General features: G+C 41.4%; 1 protein-coding gene across 1 annotated transcript in view; it reads left to right on the top strand.

Annotated features, from left to right (window-relative positions):
* PHACTR2 (phosphatase and actin regulator 2) overlaps positions 1–17,915 on the top strand; it is a 141,966-nt gene that overhangs the window by 108,660 nt on the left and 15,391 nt on the right. The window contains exons 5-8 of the mRNA XM_075707975.1: positions 8,934–9,170; positions 12,823–13,372; positions 14,647–14,849; positions 17,149–17,305. Coding sequence (XP_075564090.1) covers positions 8,934–9,170; positions 12,823–13,372; positions 14,647–14,849; positions 17,149–17,305 — 1,147 coding nt within the window. The remainder of the gene's footprint in view (positions 1–8,933; positions 9,171–12,822; positions 13,373–14,646; positions 14,850–17,148; positions 17,306–17,915) is intronic.

The raw sequence follows: 17,915 nt of genomic DNA, 5'->3' as shown, positions 1-17,915 counted from the left end.
ATGGAAAACTCCTTTAAAATGGTTCAGGTTAACTTTGAGGTTAGATCAGTCCACTTATTATTTTATGCATCCCTAAATACAGTCTTTTGGAACTGTCAGGTCTTAGAATTTGTCCTGAGGTACAGCATTTTTTTAGAAATACACATTTCTAACTATGTTGAAATCACCTCTATCTGACTTTGCAGAATGTAGAACTCCAGTGAAGCAGGAAAGGTTCAATACCTATTTCAAACACATTATTACACTCTGCACTCCATATATATTGTGTTGACCTTACAGGGAGAAATTAAAAAATGATTGCTGTACAGGAGTAGACTCAGTACAGAAGAATATATAGCTATCATTCCAGTCCCTTTCAGAAAATGAAGTATGTTTGGAGAAGGGAGAATGAAAACAAAAAATGAGCAAACTTGGTATTCTAGGCTTCAGAGAATGTCAATATGATCATATAGAAGATGCAAAACACTTCAAGTATACTTTCCTCTCATACCTAAACATAAAGTTCTTCTACACATAAATGTCTTGAGTCCCCTGAAAAGGAACAAGCTAGATTTATTGCAGAGGAATAGTCCGCCCAAAAAAGGTGTTAAGGATCAATTCCACACATCAGCAATGGTGTTACACAGTGCAAATCCAGTACAACTCACTGGATAGGCATTGTGCATACACTTCAGTTATTCTTTACTTTATAGCACATTAAGCAAGAAGGTGAGCCAGTCTGTTGAACTCAGTGGAAGAGTAAGGCCCACTGCATCTCACAGGTGCATCTCACCTGACAGATTAATCCTCGGTGATTTTTTATGGCAGATGCAGTAGGTATGCATTACACTCACACCCGCTGGCAGAGCAAGGAATTAACAGCCACAGAGTGGAGATTTGCTAACGCTCACAGAGCATCAAAATAAGAGCTGAAGCAGGAATACCTAGCTCACTGTCTTCTGCTCAGACTACAAAACATGCTGGTTTATCAGATCACAACTGTCAGTCATGAGAACTGAGATAGGTGGAGTGAATACTAGCTGGACAATCAGGAGTAACGGATGCAAGGAGTTCATCTTCAGTGGGCCTAATGTTAGGCTTTTTAGAGTCATGAACCCTTATGTGTAAATCTTGAAGGAAGTTATATACACTTTCCGTGTTTATAAGACCTGAAGACAGGATTAATTCCTGCTCTTTAGTAGCACAGTGTGCTGCAGTTCCAATTCCAGCTGAATCAAAATGTTCCAAAAAATACATCTCAGCCCCTGAAAGTTATGAGGTTATTTTAAAATGTTTTTGTGAAATGGTGGTGGTCTTTACTTGCTGCTCTCTTGTTCATGTGGGTCTTGAAAATGGCCTTCTCATATAAATATGATGCCTGCTGGAGCTGGAAGCTTAAAAAGAACAAGTGATACAGGCACGTTGTGATAATACAGTGAGAGTTGGCAGCAATGTGTTTTAGAATGTGGAATATGGAATATGTTAGGAGTTCAAAGAAGTTAAAGGAAAAAAGTTGTTTCATCATGAGCCACAGAAGTACAGTATCAACGGGGCAAACAATAGGCTCAGCCATACAATGTAAAAATGAGTTAAGCAGAAGCGAGTGAAGAAGGCGACCCCTGAAAGCTGTTCCCTGTGCTGCCAGGCAGTTCCATAAACTGGGCACCCATCTGCTGCCTGCCAGCTCACAGGTGCCTTTCATATTTGGTGAAAAAAATTCCCTTCGGCAATTTAAAAGTGTAACTGTTACTGTTTATATAATGATGAGATGTCAGTCATGCAAGTGGGGTGTTTAAAAGGAAATTTCTCCTTTATGGGAGGATGATGAGAAGCTGGTGACAGTTTTACATAAAACAGGTAATTGATGGATAAAGCTTTGCAGATGAGAAATCAGAGAAATCTTTTTCCTAGATCATTTATTCACATCATGTTTGTACTGGGTTGAGTACTGAATTCTTTTGGTTTGCTTTGTTTTGACTAAGAAAAGTCACTAGCATCTTCTGCAGGAAAAAAAGAGCTAAGCCGTAGCCATTCTCTGTGCGCGCCCTGGAAGGGATACAGAGCAGCAAGTAGACAGGCAGCAGCAGCCCCTGCAGACCCCAGCGCTCCAGGTTCCAGGTGGCGTGTGAGTATCGCAAAGGGGATGCAAGGAGTCTCTCTGTCTCCTGCCCCCTACAGCAGTGTTGGAGAAGACCAAAAGCCACATCCATAGAATAGGTGTCAAAATTGTCACTGTTTGCCTCCCTAGGTATAGGAACGTAGCATGCTGCCGCAGCATGCATGCTGCACGTTGTAAAACCTCCTGGGACCATGTCAGAGCTGCTTTTCTCCTTTCCACCCTCCCAGGGTGTCTCTGTCGTACAAATGTACCAGAGAACCCTGAGTTTGTATCTGAGTTCAGTTTGTAAACTTAGGTCTTACTCATTTTTATCACAACAAGCTAAATATTTTCATGATTCTGGTAGATACTTCCACATTTCATTGTTAGCTTGGGCTTGAAGAAGTGAAAGGCTCAGTAACCATTAGCAAGATACTGCCTGGAAAAAAGTAATAGCAAGTTTCATTTTGCATACTATCAGTCAGGTGTGTTCGATGCTGCTTTGATAAATAATTGCATTGCAGAAAGCCAGAGTTTTGTGCGGGTGCTGTGGGTATTGTGAGTGACATAGAGCATAAGCTTCTGAAATGTTCCTATGCCATTTATAGCAGACTGATCCTCCCAGGTTTTCTCATGTCCTTCAGTGAAAGGAAACAGTTTGTAGTCTTGTTTCCAAATGAATTCATGGCATACATACGCATAATGTTTTTCCCCACAGGATAACTAATATGAGAGCTGGCAAAGGTTCCAGGTCTTAGTATGTTGGGTTCAGAGTTTCTTTCCTCTATACTTTGTCTGCTCCCTCTTAAATCTGCCATTAAATTTAATCTTATCTTTTTTCATGGGTAACCAAAAAAAAGGTTAGAGGCACAAGCTCTTGTCTTATGAGCATGCATTGTTGCTGACCAATGCTTTAGTTTGCCTGCCAAGGAATGTTCTTCAAAGTCAAATTTTCTAGATTCCTTTTCTCAGAGGTCTTTGCTTTATTTCCGCAAAGTGGAACAAAACCTGTTGAATTTAAGATAGTAACCCTCATCTTCCAGGGTCTCAGAGAAGAGCCTGCTTTCTCTCAGAAGACTAATCCTGCAAACCACTCACTGTGAGAGACAAGGCAGACTTTCTTCCCTCTTACGTGCCTAACTGGCTTCCTACACTACTGAGCTCTGTAGATCATCGATATGAGCACCATACATAAAACATGGGTTTGGTTTTTTTTTTTCCTGACTCCTAAAGAATCTCTCACTCCAACTGAGTTATTGGCTGGCTAAAACCAGTTCTTCTAAGAATAGTATAACTTCGATTCATCACCTGAACTATGTAACTGAGGCTGAATCCAGATCTTCTTAAATGGAAAGCTACTCTAGATAAAGCTGTGTTTGGGCAGAGCCTGTCCACTAAGTCAGCCAGGCTGGCTCGTGACAGTAGGCTGATGTGAGAGGCACGGGCTTTCACCTGCCAAAGTTGAGTGGGTAAAGCTGCTAAATTTTTTTTTCTTTTATAGGGAAGGTATCCTAATGTGGCTCCAGAAATAAGACTGTAGACATGATTTTAACGAACTAACCACTGAATTATTTGAGCATATCTATACAGAAAGTGTAAGGGAACGTAGAAGCCTATGTGCCTTTCACTTTCCAAGTCTCCCATAGACCAAGAAATGGTAAAAGTATGCAGCAGACAGTGAAAATGTTTTAGGTATTCTCTCTTGATTTAACAGCTTACTTTTTATGCAAAGGTTGGACAGTTAGCAATTTAAAATGACAATCAGTGGGTTTTTTTTCCTTTTTTATCTTGGAACCAATGCAAAATATCTGAACGTGGTTGCTTTAGGTCAGATGTTACACCTGTCCCTTTTCCCCCCTCTCTTGTTTTCTACACTGTCTCTCTTACACTGTCTCTGCAAGACCTCTTGCCCATAGTGCTGTTGAAATCTTCAAGGAAGACGAATTCAAAACTGCAGAGAGAACTGCGAAAAGCATCGTGAGACAGCTGTTCTTGTTCAGCCTAGCAAAATGGAGCCTGAGAGAGCCTGAGTGCATTTGATGAATGTAACAAGTTGGTAGATAGCCAGGAGAGAGCATGGCCAAAGGACAATGCTGGCACAAGTAGAAAGGAATAAACAGTGGCTTGGAATACATTTAGACTGGAAATTAAAGGAAGCTTTCTAACAATTAGAATGGGTCTTTTCTTGAACAGAATTTTAGTAGCAATAGCAGGAACAAAAAATGGAGCTGGTTAAGTCTGAAGTTTATGAAGGGATTTGTATGAGTTGACCACCTGCATCAGCACAGTCAGTGAGTCCAAAAAAGAGACAAAAGACACCTTGTCTTGCCCTGTGTCCCATGTTTCTGAATGACAACTTCCAGGATTTTGATTAATCAAAACACAGCTCTCTGCATAGGCTGGAGAGGAAACTCACGGTTCTCAAAACTCTTACTGAGTTTCGTTTTGCAGGGAGTCATCCTGCAAAAGACAACAAATCATACTTTATTTCCAACTTCCATTTTACATAGCGTTACTCCACTGAGTTGTGCTCATCTTCTGGGAGAAGGGTGCTTTGCAGTTGAAGTAGATGATATGCTTGTGCTGCAGCATACTGGTTTTCCATGATCGAGCTTCATGTCACTGCTTTACCTGTAGAAACAAAAATACCAGTACTGTATGACAAAACCCTGGGGTAGAAAAGCTTTGGCCTTCAGTTCCTTAGGAGTTCACAGAAGTAAAGAAAAAAATTCGTGTATTATACAACCCAGTCATGTATGGCTTCTGAAACTATGCCCAGGATTTTCATAGGTCCATTTGGTCCAGTTTGCAAAAGGTCCCACATGTAGCTTCCAAAATAAGTCGTCTGATTTTCCAGTGCATATGGCACACTGGCATCTCTCTGAAAGTCTTTGAGACTTGATGAGTCCCCACAAGAGCTGCTGTATACCGAGTACTTTGTAACCCTGACCATCATTTAGGTGTTTACATGAGAACACAGCTTTCTTAAGAGTCTGGCCCCAATCACAACTTCTGGGAACAAGAAAATCTGGTCTCAGAGTAAGCTTTCTTGAAAATCTGGCCTTTGGAAAATTTATTCTAAGCATAAACATATTATTGATCCAAATGCTTAATGAGACATTAACATTTGCTTTGCTTTCCTATTTAAAGAGTAATTTATAGGCAGATTGATTTTACAGCAGATATCTTGATGAAGGCAGCAGAGAATAAAAGATATTCCTATCTGATGGTCTTTTGGAGACCTTTTGTTAAAAGGTCAGTTCATGATGAACAGATGTCTACATTAAGAAAAACAACAGCGATAAAAATACATTGCAGCTGGTACTGAGGTACCTGGGGGATTGGCTTGAACAAATAGATGGGTCTGAACTGATTCAGATGCCTCCTTGTTTTGGTAAAAGATGCAAAAGAAAGAGCAGGCATGAAGACCAAGGGTCCATATTCAAGCAGAATTATGTTAGGGAGGTACAATTACAACATAATTGTATCTCAAGCCATTTACAGACATCAGACCATCCCTGACACTGTTCAGGATCAAGCCACTGTTGCCATTATTAGTTATTTGTATTACAACAGTACTGATGTATATACCAGGAATTTATTGTAGTGTCTTACATAAATGCAGAAAAACAGAAAAAAGTTCCAATGGACTTCCAGTAAAAGAGAGGACACTGTGGTTAGGCACTGAAAAACAAGAGGGCACCAGACCAGGATAACAAGCCCAATGTCGGCAGCCTAAAAATTTTCAGCTTTGGCATCACAGCAGATGGGAATTTGAGAGAGGATAGTCAGTGAATGTTCACAAAGCCTGAGGGGCAGCAGAGGAAAAGCAATGAAAAGCATCTGGTTCAAAACTTGGCTTGTCACTGGCAAAAGCTGGTATAATGGACTGGTCAGGTAGGAACTGGAAATCTGTATCTCAAGAGTAAATGAGAAATAGTTTGGGCAAGACCAGACTGACACTGAGGGCAGTCAAGTTTATATCTGATGAGATAAAAAAGATGAACCTAACAAAGAAAAAAATGACAAGGCTAATAAGATGCCAACAGGGACAATATAGTCAAAGGCAATCATCTTCACCACAGCTTTCCTCATGGCTATGAGCAAAAAGATTCACTGGTCAAGGCCAAGAAAAGGGCGTGTCAAGGCGCAGTCAAGACTCTACGAGAACTGTAACTGAGCAGATAGGATGCTGCTGTGCAGAAAGAGTCTGCCAGTCTTTGGTATGATGTACGTAACAGTATGGAAAGAGCTGTCCTAGATAACGATGATATCCCAGTGATGGCAGGGTATTTCAGTTAAAATCAATGTTATATAAATCGCCAGTTTTAATCACAGCTGAAGTCTGCAAGCAAGAACTTTGATATGAATGAACTGTTCCAATTTTTCTTTTCATTTATAGTTTTTAGTTCTTTCTCTAAAGAAAATTAGAAAATTATTAGTTGGTTGGGTTGTCACTAAGATGTGTTTATTTGCAACTAAGTAAAAGGTTAGCCTTGTATTTTGTACTTTTTTCCCTGAATCAGAAGATAAATTCTAATACACATTATTTAATCAGTTATATAGTTTAATGTAGATTGACTGAGATTATAAATAATTGCACTGTATTACTTCAGAATATGGTGAATGGTGTATTTCTTTTTACAAGGTTATCATTCTCTTTTTAATATTTTCTCTACTAATATGGCTGGAAACAAAACACAGGAAAGGTGTATAAGTACACAAGTTTTAAATTCTTCCTTACTAGTAAATAAAATTTTAGCATGTTGGACCCATGAGTAAAAGGTATATCAAAGAATTGTTTACACTTAAATTTTTTTCTGATCATCATGTCCTTCAAGATCTTCAAAATGCAAAATCTTATCTTCCCTTGCCATGTTTGTTATTAATGGAATTAAAATTTTTAAATGTCCTGCTTTTTCAGAATTAAATCAGTTTTTCAACTTTGAATGAAGGTAGGTAGAATTTCACAAGGAGATGCTTTTTGCTATAAAAGAGAAGAGCAAAACGTAACAAATATGTATGTTTCTTTCTTCTTCCAAAGTCTTTCTCTGGTCCAGAGTTCTTTCTCTGGAAAACAAAGAGGCAGTACAAGAATCTGTGCTCGAAATAATCTGTTTGAAAGATGTTAAAGGTTGCTATGCAATGATTCTTGCAAAACATTAGCAAAAACATATTAGTCTATAATGGGCTGGAAATAAAGGAGGAAGACACTGGACAATTAATGTTAATTCCTTCAGTTCATGAAGAGACATATGTGTGCATGTTGCTTTTAATAACTGCAGGTGATGCTTTAGGTTCATGTTAACAAGCCTTAAGCTAGAGGTTGAAAAGGCTTTGTTTCTTCAACAATGAAGAATGTCATTGTTGTCCAACACATTATTTGTTTTTCGTCTACTAATCTTAAAATGAAAAGGTGCTGCTTATCTCTTGGGAATCTTTTACATGGGAAGGAAGAGAGCAGGGAACAGACAGGAGATCCAGGAAGGGCCATTTAATGTGTGTGGGAGTGAGGCTCTAATAGGAACATACTGCAAGAAATGAATTGGTTTCCTCTTGAGTGATAAAAGAGACTGTTAGAAGTCCTTTCAGTATTTGCTTGGCTCCTCTCTTCCCCAACCACTGTAGTTTTTAATAACATGCAAATAAAGCCCATATGATTCTGATGGTATGTTCTTGCTTTTATAATATCCTTTTCCTGGAAGGTTTGGGAAGGCTGTCTTGAGGCAAAATGGGTGCAGAGTTGGTGTAATTGAATGGATGAAGATACCCATCTGGGAACTTCAGTTGTTCCCATCTGGGAACAGCTAGTCTTACAATCATACGGATTATGTTGCAAAATTTTGTGTTGACTATAAATGGCTCACCTACATTAACATTACAGTTGGCATTAGGTGTGCACTTTTGAAGTGAATTTCCTGGTCATCCCCACTTACCCTTCTTTGGTTTGCAGAGCACACAAGCCAGGTTTCTTCTGGATGAAACTAAGCCAAAAGATACATTCAGGAACTTGGGCTCCCACCACTACTGGGCATGCAATCTACAGAACTAGCCTGAAGCTAGTCCAAAGTCAAGTCTCCTGAAATGCACGTTGTGGACATTGGGTCCTCAGTGCTACTACCTCTTTCACTCTACAGAGCCATTCCTATTGCATGACACAATGTAGATACAGTCCAAATTCCTGTTGACTAAGGAACTGCTGATTCTTGAAAGTATAGTCTTGTAAGAGTACCCAAAGAGCTTGGAGGAGAGAAGAGCATTCCCATGGCAAATGATATCCTATTTGATTTGGCTTCGTCTCTTTCTGAAGAGTAGAAATGCCCTGGGGAAGATACCCAAAATAAAGTTGCTATGAGCAAGCAGTCTGCAGCTTAGGAGAATGGGTTGCTTCAGGGGAAAATTTCAGCTGCATAGCCATATTTGAACCTGTGGCTGAGAGAATGGCCCTGTTCACATTCAGATTCACATGAATCTGAGTTTTATAGCCTGTTGATCTCAGAGGGCTGGAAAGAAGCCAAGGGAATTTGTTAGAGGAGTAAATGGCATTTCCCTTGTTTAGTTTGCAGCCAGCAGTCTAGTTGGGGATACTGAACATTAAGGATGATCCTTGGAGGTCTAGAATAGATGAGACTGAGAGGAGTGCTGGGCAAAAATCTACCATGAGAAGGACTTGAACTGAGATAGATGGCAATTTTTTTCTGAGATAATACTTCAATAAGAGGCAAAAAAGGAAGAAGTCTTTCCTGGTTCCCAAGAACTGAAGCAGCGAAAAGTAGTCATTGTTGCCAGGCTTGCTGTTGAATGTACGTGGCTTATGTCTGTGTCAGTTGGCTTCTGTTCACTTTCTTATCCATAGAGAGCACTACTGATCACTGCCCAGAAATACCGGCATCCCATGCTCCACCACCACCCAAGCCTAAGCCTAAATCTAAAAAAGCTCCACTACCACCAAAAAATGCTATCGCTGCTTCCACCACCACCAGCCATAAGAGTAATGAAGCACCTCATGCTAAAAAAAAGGGAAAGGCTCCTGCTAAGCAGCCTCCTCTCCCACCGCCCAAGCCAACAAGTCACAGTGCAAATCGAGAAGCTGGTGAGTACTGCACAGGCAGCGCCAGTTATGGTGGGTGCATGTGCATGGGGGTGCTTGGCTTGGTCTTACGATAACTTCTGCCTTTATACACAGAAGCGTTACTAACGAGCATGCCACGGATGTTTTTAGCTAGCTTCCCACTGAGCTCTGGTTCTGCTGTCTGCAAACACCCCAGACAGAGGACAAGTTACTTCACTGTTTAATGAACATATGCACAACACCAAGCACATCAGAGACTATACTGAATTCCCAGCTCAAGTGTGAATGCTGGCAACAAAAGGACTTGAAGAACTGCTGAAGAATCAGCAGGGGAAAAGGTGACTTCTGAAACCAAACATATGAGTAGCCCCAAAGTAAAACTACCTTGATATTTCTGTAACTTTCTGATGGAAATAGCTACTGTTCTGATCAATTTGACAAGATTACAAGATCTCAAAGAGGTAAAGGATAAAACCATGAAGACATCTTTAAGGACTGTTCAGTAGCAGTTGTTTTAGCTGGGGGGGGGGGGGGGGAAATTATAACTCATTAGAAATGGCCAGGATTCCCTGAGCTGGTTGATGTCTTACTGTGATTCTAAATATGCACTGGAAATGGAAAATGTTCATTGTCAGGCACATAGCAGATGTATTTATCACTACACTTTCAAACTGAAATTCAAACAGTGATGCTAGATTAAAGATTATAGGTAGCTGTTCTTAAGGTACTGATCTCAAGTTTGAGTGGTTGTAATTTAGATGATGACCAAAATTAAAACATCCAAATATAATTTGAACACAAGCAATATTATGATGAATGGACTGTATATATGCATTGGCCAACTTACACAAGCCTTGGTTTTCAATCCTCTGTCAGTCTTTCAAAGCTCTTCAGTCCCTCCAGTTTTCTCTCCAAGTATACCTCTTCATAGCTTATACATTTTGGCACATTTTATATTTGAAGCACACAGAAGAGGACTGTTTGAAAACATTGCAAGGCTGCTAGAGTTACAATAATAACTTTGCCATAAAATATCCATTAACTTGGTATTAGCTGTCCCTACTACATCAGACCACCACAAGAATAAATGTTTTGAAAACCCAGAATTTGCTGCTTGTATTTCACATTCAGCTGGAAAACTCCTTCTTCACTTCCCAGGTGAAGGAACCTTACAGCAGCAGACCTTTTGGAAATAAGAAACCCCATCACATAAAGAAATGATTAGACTGATGGTTGTTAACAAGCTCTCAGGTATCTCAGTTCTTAGATTAAAATACATTCAGATTCCAGATTTGTCTTTCTGTAGCCTTGCTGAAATTTTATGCAATGCTTGAGACCATATGGGTATAAAATATATCAATATATCCCTTATATAAAATAGTGTACATGCTACTGGTAATTTCTTCCAAAATTAGGTACAGTGTGTTCATTTGAAGTAGGGCAATACTTAATACCTAGAGCTGATCAGGAGCAGTATTTAGTACACGAGGTTTATCAGATGCCCGTGAAAGTGAACACATGATGCAGCCAGTGATCCAGTCCCATGAAGGAGAAGAGGAATATGAGTAACAACTGAGCCATAGCTCTCCTGGGGGCACCGCAGCAGGTTTCCAAACTGAAATAGTGCAGTTGGGAGAAGGGGGGACTTAAACGTAAGCATGGACATGTGCCAGAAGGCAAGTAACAGCCATGAAATTTTTCATTTAAACAAAATTCAAATCATTTACTGAAAAAGAGGCATGACAGAAAATTGTCAGCCAGGCCAGTCAAAAGCAACAATAGCTTTTGACCCACGTGGAAGTGTAGGGGGGATTTTCCCTGGGAGAAATCTTTCAAGTTGCTGTATCTGATTGCAGGTCCATAAAGGTTCTGAGAATAATGTAAGGGTTTTTTTGATGGAAACATCTTTCAAAATTTTCCCGGCAACAAGTATAGTGTGGCTGTATATTTGTATTATGCTGGTGTTAAATGTAAGCATGTAACTGGTTCTGCTGACCTCCAGCCTGTGTTTAAGTGCTTTGCTGGATCAGAACCAGAGCCCTTTCTTACTACCATCCACTTACTCAGTTAGGTTTCAGCTAAATAATATGTAGGTTGGAGCCACCATCTATTTCCACTGCAATTACAAACTGCTGCCTATATCATTTCTTTGTTTCCCTTTGATTTGCCAGTAAGTTAAGTCAGTGGTTTGTAGTTGACGTGGATGATCAGTGCAATATCGGTAGATTCTGTACTGTGCCCTTTACACTTACCTTGCAGCACAAAAAGGGACAGTGATTTGCCTGAAGTCATGAGTTTCTGTGGATTTTTCCAGATGTACTGAAAGCCTCACAGCACTCTAAATGTTTATAAACCATAACATTCAGCTACAGAACAGAACAGTATAATGTGTCCTCTGAATTATTTTCCATCTTCTTTGAGACTGAGAACAGTCTCACTGTGAAAGCTATTTTTATATCTGAGCTTATTATGGCCAGTATCTGTATTTTGGTTCTATCCTAATCTGCTGGGGTTTTGTTTTTATTTAAATGCTTATAAGTAAAGTAGGCCTTTCAGCAGATTTCTATTACAGCTTTCTGTTTTACTCAGTAAGCTTAGCCGCAAGGCTGCTGTGTAGCTTTATAATGGTTTCATTTGTTCTCTTGAGGTTAATGTGTTTTTACTACAGCAGAAGTGTTTGAGTTGGATGCATTTTGATGAAAAGGACTGAATCATTAAGATGGTTGTCATTTTTATTGCTTTTTAAATGAAAGTCAGAAGTCTGCAGCTCCCAGGCCAGATGATGGGTGTATCAACACAGCAATCAGAAATGTGACTGGAATGCACAAGGGCATGCAGGCTAGCTGAAATCTCTTACAAACTTGGGCATTGATACATATATGCTTCAACATAGTAAGTATCACAGGATTAAACAGCAACATCACTGGCCAGCTTCTACAGCTAGTGTCAAAACCTTGTGTCACTACTTTTTCAAGGCTACCTGAGTTGGTCACTGGTAAGACAAAGACCTCCAGTATACACAGGAGACCTTCAGCGCCTCCTGCATTCTGGACATCATTTGTGCAGAGTGAGATCAGTGCTTTCCGCCTCTGTTTTATGGACATGCCCAGCTGGACCTGAAAGTACATCTTGTTTTGTTGTCCTCTGCTGCTTGCCATTAACTAGGAGCACACCACTTGCAATAACATTGTGAAGGGTAATTAACTGATATCCATAATGGTCCTGAGGTGGTCACTGAAAAGCATAAGGAAAATCATGGTGTTCTCCTAGTGCTCAGACCAAAAATTCACATAATAGAAAAGGTCAGGCAGTTTTCTGGTAGCAGTTTTTTTAAATAGGTTACTCAACATGTTTGGAATAAGTAGTGGACTTTTTAGATGATGTTGTAATGGGCCAATGCAGAATGCTAGAATCAAACTCTCACCCATTTGTGGTGTTGATCCCCTCCACTGTTCTTGGGCAAGTATTCATTGTTTCAGTTTTTCCCACCTCAAAGGTGAAATTTGAACTGCAACATTTACTTGTCTTGAGCATATAGATGAAGGATTGCAGAAGTATCAAGTGTAATTTTTTCATTTTTCAAATGTCAGCACATGTCAATCCATGCAGAAAGAATGGTACAAAAATCATATAGTTGCAAGACTGTAAAATGCTTTATCTTTTCTTATTTTAGCTAGTTCCTCTCATGCAAAAAAACCACCAGTCTCCAAGTCCTCTTCATCACCATCTTCTTCGTCCACGTCATCTCATCCCAAATCCTCTAAAGAGACTTCCAGCAAATCGGGCACATCAGGGACTCCCAGGGGCAAGAAAAAACCTGGGAAACAGTCAGGCCCACGAACAGCGCCGGATGGGGCTGCTTCTTCCCCCTTGGGTGCCACAGCCTACAGGTTGGAAGCGAAAGCAGAAAAACCCAAGCCTGAGCAACCTTCCATAGTAATTTCTGAAATGGAGGAAGCAGACCAACCGAGCAAGCTTGTTGTCCCCCCTCCTCCCACCGCTGCCCCTCCTCCACCTCCACTTCCACCTCCTTTTCCTGCTGCAGCCGGTCAGCCCGCTGTCTCCTCAGATGCCCAAGATGTGTCAGATGGCTGCGTGGCGGGGCCAGCCATCCCCGGATCAGATATTAAACCTCTCCTCCAGACTGAGCATGGCACAGATGAGAGTCCGAGCAGCACGGCCCTAGACAGCAGCCCAGATGCTAGTGGGGAAGACACAAATAGGTAAGACTGTATGGCTGTCATGGGTAAGTGGTAAGACCCACAGCCAAGGAAGCCACATTTCTTCTCGTAAAGGACACTGTAAGCACGTGGGGTTCTCTTCTGTTTCTTCTGCTGACTGGTAACAGTTTGTTTCCTTTTCTTGGAGGCCCAGGGCAGTGTTGCATCGCAGCACAATTTGTTCTTTGCCAACATCTTTGAGCCATTCACCTGCAGTACCTCATGTTTCCCTAGAAGGTCATTGCTCATAACCTGCCTCCTGCGTCATTGTGTGGCTTGAAGTGACCGCTGCAGACAGCAGTTCAGCTAGTAGATGATAACGCTTTTGTTTCTCTCTCATAAAGGCAAACAAGAAATGATGCTGAATTACAAGGGTTTTGGGGTTCTTTTTGTGGATATCATTAAATATCTCACTGCTAAAGCTCTCAATTCAATAGCTGAATTTACTTGCAGACTTGAAAATAACAGTTTCAGGCTTTCGTTAGTAGGTTTTTGGTCTGTCACTGCTTAATAGCTTGTCTAAGTCTCAGATACTGTAAAATCTAGTCAAGAGCAAAGTCATAATTGCATTTTTTAAGTAAAACAGTTGGCAGCAAAAAAGAAACTGGCTTATTAATCTGTCTTTTCCCTGCCACGAGAACCAGCATCTTTCATAGCAACCCAAGAGAGTTTAGTTTAGATGCCAGTGGCCTAGAGACTTTCCTTTAGATTCTTGCTGGTATCTCTGTGCCAGCATTATGTTCCTGTGCTGCTTCTCCCCTTGCTCTACCTTTCCTTTACATAAAGATTTTTCCAAGGCAGAGAGATGCTGATTTCCATGTTCATCAGTGATGGACCTGAACCTTTTGGACTCAACAGCAGTAAAACTGTATTTACAATAGAGTTAGGCTTCCAGAACAGGAAGGTTTGCACTCCCATCCACTCTCTGACTCGCTCTTCTCACCCCCAACCTTATGAACTGGTTTTCTCTTAGTAGCTCTTATGTACTATTGGTCCCATCCCACAAGAAATAAAAAAGGATTAGGATTTTTCTTCATACAGGCTTTGCAGCACATCATTCCAGACTGTTTGCATCTTTTTTCCTAACATACATGCATACAGATACGTATACACATATGCATGCTTTATATATGTTTTACATATGTATGTTTTTCAGAAAGAAAGAAGTTAGGCATAACAGAACTTTTGTTTTCATACTTGCTTATACAGTCTGTCTCCCATTTGTGTTCTGTGCTGCTTGCATTAGTGTGACACTGTTTCTGCTTCTGAATTAACAGCTTGGCTGCCAAAGAACACCAAGAAGTGGAGGCACCTGACCAGGCATGCTCTGAAACAGTGGAGGAGGCTTCTGATGCTGCTGCCCCTCCTGAGAGTGAAAGTAGCAGAGAGAGCCACAGCAGTGACTCAGACTCTGACGGACCTATACTGTACACAGATGATGATGATGATGATGACGATGATGATAATGCAAGTGCTGAAAGTAAGCCCCTGACAAGAAGGGTGTACTGGGAAGGGGTGGCCACCTTCGGATGTATCTAATATACGTGTTTGGCTTGCACTGGCTCAGAGAGCCTACTAAGCTTGTGTGATTGCATCCAGATTGCTAACTGGAGCCTACTGGTTGAGTGTAGTCCAAAGACGTCTACACCCAGCGAGATTTTGTGCAGCTGCCTCCATTAAACTGTGGCCTTCAGGAGAGCAAAGACTTTTGGGATGGAGCTGCTAGCAAGCACATCAACCCATGGGTGATTCTGTTCCAGGATCTGGGTCTCTGGCAGGGCATCCGGCCAAGAAGTTGCAGGCTGCCTTTTGCACATTGCATTATGTGAGCACGCCTGGCCCATGCTAGTGGAAAGTAAAGAGAGGAGGGTATGGCTGCATGGGATGTTTTTAGGTGATTTAGTATTTTACCACTACTGAGAAATGAGTGTCCTGCTTCTCCCAGGCAATTGTGATGATCAGAAACCTGCTGGGACCTGTGCAATGGTGGGAGCAGATCCAGCATTGCACGGATGGGAGTGGAGGTGGGAGGAGCGGGTTCAGGAGGACATGAGGATGGAACAAGGCCTCCACATTAGGGCATCAGCGAGCCATTGATTTGGCTCGCCCATGTCATGAACCTCTACTGTTAAAGCCCCAGTGTAGCTTTCAACTGAATTGCACTAGAAATCCCAGAGTTTCTTGCGGGAGTAACAGGCAAGAGTGGACAATGGAGGAGGCCCATCAGTCAGCAGCTTCACTGTCTGAAAGTCATTTGTTCCTCTTTGATCAGGGCGTTTTTAAGCATTGGAGCACCTTAGCAGACAGAGCAGATCACAGTAGATTACTTCTAAGTTTACAGCTTTGAAACTTCATCTGGGGTCATGGCTGTATCATAGAATCATAGAATCGTTTAGGTTGGAAAAGACCTTTAAGATCATCCAGTCCAACCATCATCACCATGTATGATTTGGCAGAAGTCATGCTGCTGCTGAAGGGGGTTGTGCTGCCCACCCCCTGCCTCCTCTCTGCTCCCAGCTGTTCCTTTTTCCCTTAGGCCAGCACTCATGTTTGGCTTTGCAGTGGTGGCTGCTTTTCAGTAGAATCGGCTCCCTGATCCACCTCACCACATGGTTGCACCTTTGCTGGAGCACAGGAGGTGGCAGCCACAATCTGTCAGGGGTAGAGAGGAGGGCAACCCTACCCCTACCACCTCTAGGGTGGTCTTATGTCAGAATAAAATGACCATCAAACCATGGCTTGAGACCCTTGCCCGCAGCCATTCAGCAGGAGGTATTTCACTGTGCCTAGTGAAGAAGGCCTGAACACAAAAGGGCTGTGTGCTGAAGGGGAGTGAGGGAAAATGAACTTTTTTTTTTTTTTCCTGGGACACTGGTGCAGCAGAAGGTGAAGTGCCAGCTAGCTCAAGAGACAGAAGTCTTCTGCAGCTCTGTGTTTGGTTTGAATATGATCCAAAGTGGTAGCAACCAAAAATTCATGTATTCAGACAGCAGCACAGTGTTTCATGAGAAGTGAGCTGGGAGCCTGTGGTCTTACCTGTCTGTCATGAAAGCCTGCCGACCTGGTACATATGTAGCCCTCTCGGTCAGAATATCAAGAGACAAGGGAAGGACTAAAGGCCATGAAAAATATTCTTCCTTCCACAGCTGGCTGAAGCTAACGCTGGCAAAATTGCACGGCCCTTGTCCCTACTGTATCTGTTTTATGGATAAAGAGATTGCCTCAGTGCCTGGGGGCTCCTGCCTAGGTTACTTTACAAGCACTCAGAGCACTTTTCTAAACTGTATTTTTTGTTTTAATTTACAAATGAGTTAAAGATGAAAAGCACTATACAAGAACTAAGTGGTATTAGATTGAAAAATAAATTGAAAGAATGAGGGAAAAGATGAGAGAATGAGACTAAACCTCTTTAAGGCTGAAGAAAAGAGCAGCAGCTTGCTAAATATACTAAGTAGATAATTAAACCAACCTGTACTGTATCAGACTTCAAAGACACATAAGTGTAGATTTGTCATTTTTATCCTATCACTTCACAGATGACAAGTGATGTTTGTAAATCTCTTCTGTCAATTTAGCTGGCAGCTTTTTCATCCAAGCCTTTCAGCTTTTTATTGTTGCGAACTGAACTAAAACTATTTTTCTTTTGATGTTAATTCAAATTCCTCTCTTGCATGTGGGAACAAGGCTGCTTTGGGGAGGTATTAAAGTTCTTACTCAGAGTTTGTGTCTGTAACCTAAGCATGAATGAACTAAATCTACCCTCCTCCTCCTTTCCTCAGGCTCTTTGGCAAGTAAAATTCGTCGCAGGGATACTCTTGCTATCAAACTTGGCAACAGACCATCTAAGAAAGAATTAGAAGACAAAAACATCTTGCAGCGTACGTCTGAAGAGGAGAGGCAGGAAATCAGACATCAGATTGGAACGAAGCTAGTGAGGTATCAGTGGCAGGGTAAATGTGGTTTCACAATGCAGAGGTGGAGGAAAAGAATCAAGAACACTGGGTTCACGTTTTAAATGCAGCCCAATGTGTGGTGCAGGATCTTCATGGTACAGCTGCCTGGAAAACAGTATTTTTATTTCTCAAAAAACTTTAAAATGTGAATAATGCATTTTTGTTCTGCAAGCAACAAATCCGAGAGCTTCCGGGGTTTTGGGTTGTTTGGTGTTTTTTTAAAAAAGAGGAAGAGAGTAAGAGTGACTCCAGAATAATCAGTGCCATGGTTCAAGCTTTTTGTCACATTGGTTAACAGGGACTTGCACTTGTATATCCCCATCTCAGACAGAGTAGTAGTTCCTGACACACAGAGCATGCCTGTGCATGTTCAACCCTCCTGGCCCTCCTCATCCTCCTCCTGCTCTATGACTCCTTCATTACTCATGTGCTGGTTCCATCAAAAGAAATGGAGGGAGGCTGACTTTGTAGGTCAGTGTTCAGTGTTTTACTCTGCTCACCTCTGAGGCATGTCTTTCTCATGCTGTTTATTTGCTATGGGATATATACTTTCTCTTCCTGGACTTGAGGACATTGCATAAAAAAGACTAATT

Source organism: Pelecanus crispus, chromosome 3 (genome assembly GCF_030463565.1).
Source record: "Pelecanus crispus isolate bPelCri1 chromosome 3, bPelCri1.pri, whole genome shotgun sequence".
NCBI classification, from domain to species: domain Eukaryota; kingdom Metazoa; phylum Chordata; class Aves; order Pelecaniformes; family Pelecanidae; genus Pelecanus; species Pelecanus crispus.
Note: the sequence above shows the minus strand (reverse complement) of the source record. Positions and strands in the feature narration are given on the sequence as shown.